The sequence below is a fragment of the Panicum hallii genome, chromosome 3, assembly GCF_002211085.1.
Source record: "Panicum hallii strain FIL2 chromosome 3, PHallii_v3.1, whole genome shotgun sequence".
Taxonomy (NCBI): domain Eukaryota; kingdom Viridiplantae; phylum Streptophyta; class Magnoliopsida; order Poales; family Poaceae; genus Panicum; species Panicum hallii.
In genome coordinates this window covers 59,309,198-59,318,902 of record NC_038044.1, presented here as the reverse complement: position 1 = coordinate 59,318,902, position 9,705 = coordinate 59,309,198, and the positions used below count along the sequence as shown (strand labels likewise).

General features: G+C 41.5%; 2 protein-coding genes across 2 annotated transcripts; both read right to left on the bottom strand.

Moving 5' to 3' along the window:
- Positions 1 to 4,439: 4,439 nt before the first annotated feature.
- On the bottom strand, positions 4,440 to 5,303 carry LOC112887311 (major allergen Dau c 1-like). The gene is made up of 2 exons (XM_025953452.1): positions 5,054 to 5,303; positions 4,440 to 4,968 (listed from the first exon to the last, which is right to left on the bottom strand). The coding sequence occupies exons 1-2, from the start codon at positions 5,232 to 5,234 to the stop codon at positions 4,664 to 4,666; spliced, it is 486 nt and encodes a 161-aa protein (XP_025809237.1). The 5' UTR covers positions 5,235 to 5,303; the 3' UTR covers positions 4,440 to 4,663.
- Positions 5,304 to 7,771: 2,468 nt separating this feature from the next.
- Positions 7,772 to 8,653, bottom strand: LOC112886489 (major allergen Dau c 1-like). Its single transcript, XM_025952399.1, has 2 exons — positions 8,379 to 8,653; positions 7,772 to 8,293 (listed from the first exon to the last, which is right to left on the bottom strand). The coding sequence occupies exons 1-2, from the start codon at positions 8,557 to 8,559 to the stop codon at positions 7,989 to 7,991; spliced, it is 486 nt and encodes a 161-aa protein (XP_025808184.1). The 5' UTR covers positions 8,560 to 8,653; the 3' UTR covers positions 7,772 to 7,988.
- Positions 8,654 to 9,705: the final 1,052 nt, after the last annotated feature.

Here is a 9,705-nt window from a genome sequence, read left to right as displayed (position 1 = left end):
AGGTAGAGCTAACTAGTGATTCCTAAATCGAGCACATGAATGAATTGCATGAAAGATAATGCTTGAAAAAGAAAAGTGGACAAGGGACAACCGGATTTTTTTCCCGTGGTATCGATGTGTTGGCACACACCCCTAATCCACGTTGTGACACTCACAAAGAGTATTGTCACCTCCCAAGTCACCAAGACGAGGGCGCTCACTAAGAGTCTCCGTTTACCATCCCGGTGTGGTGGAGATCAAGCCACGTACAAATCTCTTCTCCGGGCTTCCACAATCCTTGGCAAGCTCCGCGAGAATCACCTCGATCACCAAGATCGCCTAGGTGATGCCAATCACCAAGAGTAACAAGCTAAGGCCTTCACTTGAGCAAGAACCAATCACAAAGAATGGATGCACACAAGATTCTCTCTACTCAAGTCCTTAATCTTGCTTCTTGAATGATTGAATGAACAAGTGTATGAAATGTTGAAGCTCAAGGTGGCTCTTGACTATAGTATGTGTGTTTGGATGTTGCCTGGTGTCAAGAGTGGTAGAATGACCCATTGGAGGGGTATATATGGGCAGCTCACACGAATAGAGCCGTTGAAGAAAAAGCTGCCAGAAAACTGCGTAGCGCCGGTTAATCCGACGTCGCTCCAATAGTCATCGTCGGTTTAACCGGTGAATCTAAACTGCCACTTCTGAAAACTAGCCGTTACAGCTTGGGCAGATTAACCGTCGTCGCATCGGTTTAACCGGTGAGTGTAATCATCCATTGATCAACAGAAATACCAAGTCACTGGACAACTGCACCGACGTCCAATTTCAAATAGCGTCGGTTTAACCGGTGAGTGTAGTTGTCCACTGATCAACTGAAAACCGAGTCTCTGGACAACTGTACCGACGTCAAAATTCAAATAACGCCGGTTTAACCGGTGTATTGACTTGTCCAGTCCTGCTGACCTCGTTTAACCGACGTATATAAAACTTGAAGCGTCGGTTAAACCGGTGAATAGGATTTTTCTGATTTTGCCGTTTCTGACTTGAGTCTTGAATGAAATCCAAATATTCTTGAGATATAAGTTGAGAACCACTTATTTGAGCTTCTAGAAACCTGAGTGACCATTGTGTGCATCCATTTTCAAATGACCATGTCCATGCTCAAGTTACTAAGCCTAAACCCCTCTTAATAGTGCGATCACTACAAAACTATAAAACCTATACTAACCTAAGTGTCCTTCTCAACCTTATGACACTTAGGACTAGAAAGATCCTTAGTCTTGACACATTATAGAGTTGAATGCCGAGATCGCCTTTTTGAATAATGAAAATTAGGGGCCTCTTTTGACATATAACCAAATGAGCAATAATGATCTATAAAGCTGCACAAACTCATTAGTCACAATAATGGTTGTCATTAATCACCGAAACATACCTTAAGGGCCTAGATGCTTACACCAGCGTACCGGTTGACCCTAGTTTTTTTGCAAAAGAGACCCATTGTTTTATAAATTCAACCCACGCTCCACCCTATTTCAAAAGTATTTACAATTAGATCCATTTTCTTCTATTTTAACCCCTGCGCTTTTACAAAATCCAACCCACCGTCCCTAACATGTCGATTTTCAAATCTAAACCCTAGATTTTAGGTTTATTTATGTTTTAGCCCTCGGTTTCTTCGGTCAGAGCTCTTTTTCTTTCAAAATCCTTTCAAATAAGTCCCTGGTATCATGTTTTAGCCATAACTTCTCCGTTTTAACTCCGTTGTTAACAATTCTTACGCTCACGCGATCATTGCGACGTGTATAGTAGCTTTATATCCTTGTCTTGTTCTGTTTACATTGTTTGGTATACTATTTCTTATTTTTTGTACTTGTTTGCTTGTATAAACTTGTGTGGTGCGATAGATGGTGCGCAGTTCGAGGATCCACAAGGGCAAGGCTTTGAAGACGCCCCTGAGCAGCAGCAGTGCTTTGAGAAAGGAAAGTGGTCCTTGATCATACTTCAGTCATAATAATCTTAATACACGCCTTTATTTTATATGCATGCATGAGTCTATAATTGGATGGATCCCAAACTAAGGACATGCCTAGTTTCTAATGTACTTCCTTGATTAAACCTAGGTTTTACTTTATGTTGTAGCTATGCTAGTTGCTCATCTACTTAGACTATGGTTGGTTAACTTGAAAAATATGCTACACTTGTTTGACGTTATGTTCTGGAATATTTTATGGTGATAATTATAAGATTATTATTTTAATTGGAATATGGAGAACCACCTAGGAAAATAGTGCAACCAAAATATTACATGGCTCTGGTTTTAGCTAATTAATTAGAAACTTTAGCTTATGATAATCTTACCGAAAGGGCAAGAGGGGTTGCGTCATTGGGGTATAGCTCGGTCCTCTTGAGGTTATAATATGGCCCTGGTTAAGACGTCTTCCTCATTAGGGAGAGTTATGACCGCTTTGATTTGAAACCTTAACGGATTGTCATAAGTTAGGGAATTTTTTAAAGGCTTCGCAGTGAATCTCTATCACTCACCTCGGAAGTGTTTAAGAGCCTTGCAAACACGAGTTGTGGGTAAAGTGTACAACTTCTACAGAGTGAAAACTGATATATTAGCCGTGCTCACGGTTAAGAGCGGCTTGGACCCTCACATAATAATTGAACTTGAAGATGATCTAAATTGATGTTCTTTATTTATGTTGTTGTTACTTACTTACGCTTGCTTCATTAAAACCAATGCTGCCCAGAACAAGATAATTATCCGGAGTTCCCTGAAGACTTCGAGAAGTTCTAGGCGTATGTCTCCCAGTCATCTACCTATGAAGTTGAAGTTCCGCTGCTAGTTAAAGATGTTCATTTGTTTGCTTAAGATTCAGACTTTCGATCATGTAATAAAGTACTTTAATACTCTCTTTTGCTATGATATTGTTTCGGATATACACTTGTATCGTCTATCATATGTGTGCGAACTTGATCTTGCCGCACATATGAGATCCATCTAGTTTCTTCTTAAAAACTAGGTATGACACAAAATCAGAATACCAGTTTCAAACTTAAAACCCTAGCCTCAGCAGCTAGATTGTTGGAAGCAGGCAGGGTGGCGGGGATAACTAGGAAGAGGCGGAGGGTAGCAATGCGGGGGAGGAAAGTGGTGTGAATGGCTAGGTGGAGGCACGGAGAGTAGCTTACTTGGTGGGGTGGGTTGGTGCAATGCTGGATTTACTAGTTTAGTTAGGCTAGGGTGAAATTGTAGGTCTAATGCTCTTTTAAGCTATTGCATGGGGTGAAAATTTCGGGTTGTTCAGGTTATTCAGGATACCATGAGTCAAAAACCAAATTACCCAAAATAGATTTAGGTTTTTAAATAGGGAAAAATTAACGTTAATTTTGATTTTCAACTTTCAATTATAAAAACGGATAACAAGGACCATCGAATTGTTGAAATTGGGAAAATCTATCCCCTAAGTGGTTTCAAAGGTGATTTTTTATTTTTTTAGAAACTAAAAATATTCAAATTTAAACTAAAAATGCATAAGTAATTTATTTTAAATTACAAAATAGGAAACAAGTGCCAATATTTTTCTAAAAATGTAACCTATTTGTTGGTACTCTACTTGCTAGTTGTTCAAATCCTTTTTTTTTATTCCTAGTATTTTGTTTGTTTTTAGTGATGCCTACTATTTTCAATAAATAAGATTCAAATAGAGCACCAACAGATAGTATCAATTTTAGAAAAAAATTGGTATCAGTTTTATATTTTTTTAATTTAAAATAAATTAGTTTTAATTTTTTGGATCTAACAAGAAATTTTAATTTTCAAAAAAATTATTATCTGGTTTTGTAGTAAGGGTTGAAAATAGGACTATTGTGCTATTTGGAGGTGAAAATTGAGCTTTTCTATTTTATATATTTAGATTTAGATTTTGTGCGCGTTCTTAATAGTGACCCTGGCTACACTACGGGCTTGAGTTTAAATTTGAGCTTTTCATCCAAGTCTGACTAACCAAGCCTAACTAATCAACTTCTAGGCTGGATACTATCAGAAATCTTATCTTTCAGCTAGATGGAGGATTATCACATTTCAAGTAATGGACTTTTATATTTAATTGAGGGTATATGTGGAGGTTTGTTATCTTCCACCTAGGTGGAATACAATAGTTCTCGGACATCGCTTGCATCTACAGATTACTACTCTATATTAAAATCTTGCTGGATTTGTGCGGTTCTAGGCGAGGTGCTACTGTTGCTAAACTATCTTGATTCTACCTTATCAACTTTTAGGAGGACCCATACTGTGTCTACCGGTGTGGTGCTTGAAAGCAACTATATAATATACTCCCACTATTGTGCATAGCAAAAATTGTGAATCTATAAAAGTTAAAATGGCTAATAATTTTGAACGGAGGAGTAGCAATCTAATCTAATTGCACTACGGCTGGCTTCAACTAGAATTGCAACTGGAGGAAGACACTGGTATTGACTTGCAGGTGACACGCTGCCGAAAAAGAACATAGAACATAAACTGTTTTCACAAAAACTGAAACTGTTGTTTCCCCCACAAGCACAATCATCCGACCATGCAGAGGATCAATTCCTCTTGTTATCCGAATTTCCAAATCAAGAACACAACCACGGATTTCTCCAGCCCGATCGCCACGACGATCCTCGCGGCAGCTCAGGCGAACTCGCCGGGGTGAGCGACGAGGTACTCCTCCACCTTCTTGATGAGGCTGAGGTAGCCCTGCACGATCATGGCCTCGTCCGCCGGCGGCAGCGGCGCACCGTCCACCCGCTCGTACTCCACCGTCATGTGCACCACGGTGGCGCCCTCGCCGGCCGGCACCACCTTCACCTCGGACACCTGCGACTTCATCTGCCCGGCCAGCTCGCCGCCCTCCATCACCAGCTCCGACTTCACTACACGCGCCGCCGCGTCGCGCGCCAGGAGCCGGGTCTTGAACACCTTCGCGTCACCCACAGCTGTGGCAAAGAAACAAGAAAATTCAGGTGAGTCTTCGTCGTCGAGACGGCGAAATTTGCGTCTTGTTCCGGGCTTGATACTCACCTGGGTTGAGCTTCATGGTGGTGACGCTCCCGGGCCCGCCGTCGCCGTCAACCTCCACGGCGTCGACTAGGCCGACGCAGGCCTTGGTGAAGATGGACACGTCGCCGGTGAAGACCACCTTCCACAGCAGCTCGACCGACACGGCCACCGGGCACTCCTCTGTCACTCTACCGACGACCATGGTGCCAACAAGTCTGTCACAAGGTGTCACTGATCAGTGAAGACTGGTCACTGATGAGAGGCTTTGCTGTGCGATTGTGTGTGTGCTGAACAGTGAGGCATCAAGGGTTACTTATAGATGTGACGGCCGGGGCGAGCAAGCAAGATGGGAGGTTGTTGGAAGGGGACCGGGTTTTGGCTGCTGTGGAATTCAGAGACTGTGAAGATCACATGGTTTGGACCTTGAAAATTTAGACGTGGATGTGATCAAGAAGCATTGAATAATGGTTGCTTCTTGGAATTTTATTGTACAAATTATTCTTTCAGAGACTAGCTAGTAGGAAAGGAAGTCAGCCAGTCAGGAACTATGTTTATACTACGTAGTACTCTGGTGAAGCTTAGAAAGAAGTAATTGCCAAGCAGTCCTCCAATGTAGAAACATAAGTTAGGAGTTTCAGAGAATTTGATGATGACAAAGATGATGAATCAGAGAATTTAATAGTTGGATAATATGATCTAGAAGGGTTGACAAGGAATGGTCTTTGGACGTATGCTTGTACGAAATTGTTTTCAATAAACTGGATGTACGTACAAGTTGGTGTGTGTCATCCATGTCGCTATCGATAGTAATTAACGTGGGATTCTAGAAGGTCTAAAGAACATTTTCAAAAAATCGCTACGGTCATATTGTAGCTTCCTTTATGTTTGCTCCCTTGGAAATTTCTTGCAAGTTTTTTGTTTCTCTTCGATTTTCAAAATGCAAGTTTTGGGTTTGTGTCATGATGTGAATAATATTTGGGTGAATCCAAGACCCATGATCTCATCGTGCCTAGGGTTAAACTTGTGCCTATTTTCTGGTTTCGCCTTTATTATGTGTTCGTTCATTGCTTGTGCCGTGATTTTGGATGAATTCTTCTGTCTTCAATATGCTTGGACGTGTGAGAACATTTTTGGAAAGACCTTTTAGTCAGTTCATCTCAGAAACACCACAAATTTGGAGTTCTTGCTCTTGTTCATCCCTCACCTTGATTTCATCTACATTATTCATAAAGTCTATTATGAAATCTTGATATTTCAGATGGATTCTTTTGTTAGGGTTTAAACTTTTTTTTACCAAATTTGAAAATCATTTGATAGACTTTTACATTTTTTATCTTGTTGGCCAGAGAGGGCTTTGATTTTTTTTTCCAATGTGAGCAGTCGCTAGCCGAAATCAGAATACCAGTTTCAAACTTAAAACCCTAGCCTTAGCAACTAGACTGTTGCGAGCAGGAAGGGCCGCGGCGATAACTAGGAAGAGGCGGAGGGCAGCAATGCGGGGGAGGAAAGAGGTGTGAATGGCTAGCTTGGGTCAGTGTGACGCTGGATTTACCAGTTTAGTTAGGCTAGGATGAAATTGTAGGTCTGATGCTCTATTAAGCTACCACATGTGGTGAAAATTTCGGGTTGTTCAGGTTATTTAGGACACTATGAGTCATAAACCGAATTACCCAAAATAGATTCAGATTTTTAAATTGGGAAAAATTATCGTTAATTCTAATTTTCACCTTTCAGTTAAAAAAGGATAACAAGGACCATCAAATTGTTGAAATGGGAAAATTTGGCCCCTTGAGTGGTATTAAAGGTGATTTTTTTATTTTTTTAGAAATTAAAAATATTCAAGTTTAAACTAAAAAAATTATAATTAATTTATTCTAATTAATAAAAATAAGAAACAAGTGCCAACATTTTTCAAAAATATAAACTATCTGTTGGTACTCTACTTGCTACTTATTCAGATCCGTATTTCTGTTTCTAGTATGTTGTTTGTTTGCAGTGAAGCCTACTATTTTGAATAAATAAGATTCAAATAGAGCATCAATAGATAGTATCAATTTTGGAAAAAATTTGGTACTTTATATTTTTCTAATTTAAAATATTTTTTTTGATTTTTTAGATCTAACGAGAATTTTTATTTTTTTAAAAAAGTGTTGTCTAGTTCTGTAGTTAATGGTTAAAAATCAGACTATTGTGCTATTCAGAGGTGAAAATTGAATTTTTCTATTTTATATATTTAGGTTTAGATTTTGTACACGCTCTTAATAGTAACCCCGGTCGCACTACAGGCTTGGGATAAAATTTGAGCTTTTCAGCCTGACCGACCAACCCCTTGACTGGATACTATCAGGAATCTTTATCTTTCCTAGATGGAGGATCATCACGTTTCAAATAATGGACTTTTAGATTTAATCGAGGGTATATTTGGAGGTTTGTTATCTTCCACCTTGGTGGAGTACAATAGTTCTCCTACATCGCTTGCATTTACAGATTACTACAGTCTTGCTGGAATCTGTGCGGTTCTAGGCGAGGTGCTAATGTTGCAAAACTATCTGATTCTACCTTATCAATTTTAGGGAAAGCAACTGTACAATGTACTCCTACCGTCGTGCATAGCAAAGACTATGGAACTAGAAAATCAAAATGATTAATAATTTGAATGGAGGGAGTAGCAATCTAATCTAATTTCACTATGGCTGGCTTCAACGATTTCCCTGGCCAGCTCTCACCTAGCATTGCAACTGGAGGAAGACACTGGTATTGACTTGCAGGTGACACGCTGCCGAAAAAGAACATAGAACATAAACTGTTTTCACAAAAACTGAAACTGTTGTTCCCCCCACAAGCACAATCAACCGACCAAGCAGAGGATCACTTCCTCTAGTTATTCGAATTTCCAAATCAAGAACACACCCACGGATTTCTCCAGCTCGATCGCCACGACGATCCTCGAGGCAGCTCAGGCGAACTCGCCGGGGTGAGCGACAAGGTACTCCTCCACCTTCTTGATGAGGCTGAGGTAGCCCTGCACGATCTTGGCCTCGTCCGCCGGCGGCAGCGGCGCGCCGTCGACCCGCTCATACTCCACCGTCATGTGCACCACACAGGCGCCCTCGCCGGCCGGCACCACCTTCACCTCGGACACCTGCGACTTCATCTGCCCGGCCAGCTCACCGCCCTCCACCACCAGCTCCGACTTCACTACACGCGCCGCCGCGTCGCGCGCCAGGAGCCGGGTCTTGAACACCTTCGCGTCACCCACAGCTGTGGCAAAGAAACAAGAAAATTCAGGTGAGTCTCCGTCGTCGAGACGGCGAAATTTGCGTCTTGTTCCGGGCTTGATACTCACCTGGGTTGAGCTTCATGGTGGTGACGCTCCCGGGCCCGCCGTCGCCGTCAACCTCCACGGCGTCGACTAGGCCGACGCAGGCCTTGGTGAAGATGGACACGTCGCCGGTGAAGACCACCTTCCACAGCAGCTCGACCGACACGGCCACCGGGCACTCGTCTGTGACTCTGCCGACGACCATGGTGCCAACAAGTCTGTCACAAGGTGTCACTGATCAGTGAAGACTGGTCACTGATGAGAGGCTTTGCTGTGCGATTGTGTGTGTGCTGAACAGTGAGGCATCAAGGGTTACTTATAGATGTGACGGCCGGGGCGAGCAAGCAAGATGGGAGGTTGTTGGAAGCTGGACTGGACCGGGTGTTGGCTGATGTGTGGAATTCAGAGACTGGGAAGATCACATGTTTTGGACCAGGAAAATTCAGACCTGGATGTGATCTAGAAGCGTTGAAGAATGGATGCTTGGAATTATATTTGTACAAATTATCTTTTTCAGAGACTAGCAAGCAGGAAGCAACGTCCGCTAGTGAGGTACCTTTTTATACTGTGATTGAGCTGCCTTGATCCTACTTGATCCAAAAGGCCAAGGATAGCAGAGGACTCATGCCACATGGGGTACTATTTGAATAAAAACAACTGAAAAATCCACCAGTTGATCAAATTGCTTGTATTAATCTTTCGTGAAACAAGCTTGAAGTTTGGGTGGTAGAAGGGTGGGAAAAAATACTCCCATATGCGGTAGCCAACGTACCCAAGGATCTATTTCAGAACTGGAAAAAATTATTATTCATTTGCTTTTTACCTTTCCCAAAAAACAAACAGAAATGCACTATGTAGTATTCTGGTGAACCTTAGAAAAATTTAGTGGTCAAGCAGTCCTCCAATGTTGTTCGGAAATATGGTTTAGAAGTTTCAGAGTTTGATGATGACAAAGATGACGAACTCAGCAAATTTCAGAGTTGGAGAATACAATCAGAAGGGTTGACAAGGAATAGTAGTTGGGTTTGTATCGTACTTGTACGAAATTGTTTTCATAGACTGGATGTAAATACAATTTGGTATCTATCATCCAGTCCACAATAGATATTACTTTATGATTCTGTTAGAGGAACTTGTTCTAGAAATTAAAATGCAAATTAAGAAGGCTCGGCCTTTCCATGATGTGGATAATATTTGGGTGAATCCTAGGCCCATGATCTCATCATGCCTAGGGTTGCAATTGTGCCCAGATTGTCTGGTTTCGCCTTCATTAGACGTTCATTTACCGATTAATTGTGCTGCAATTTTGGATGAATTCTTATGTCTTCAAGATAATATTTTAAATCGCGGG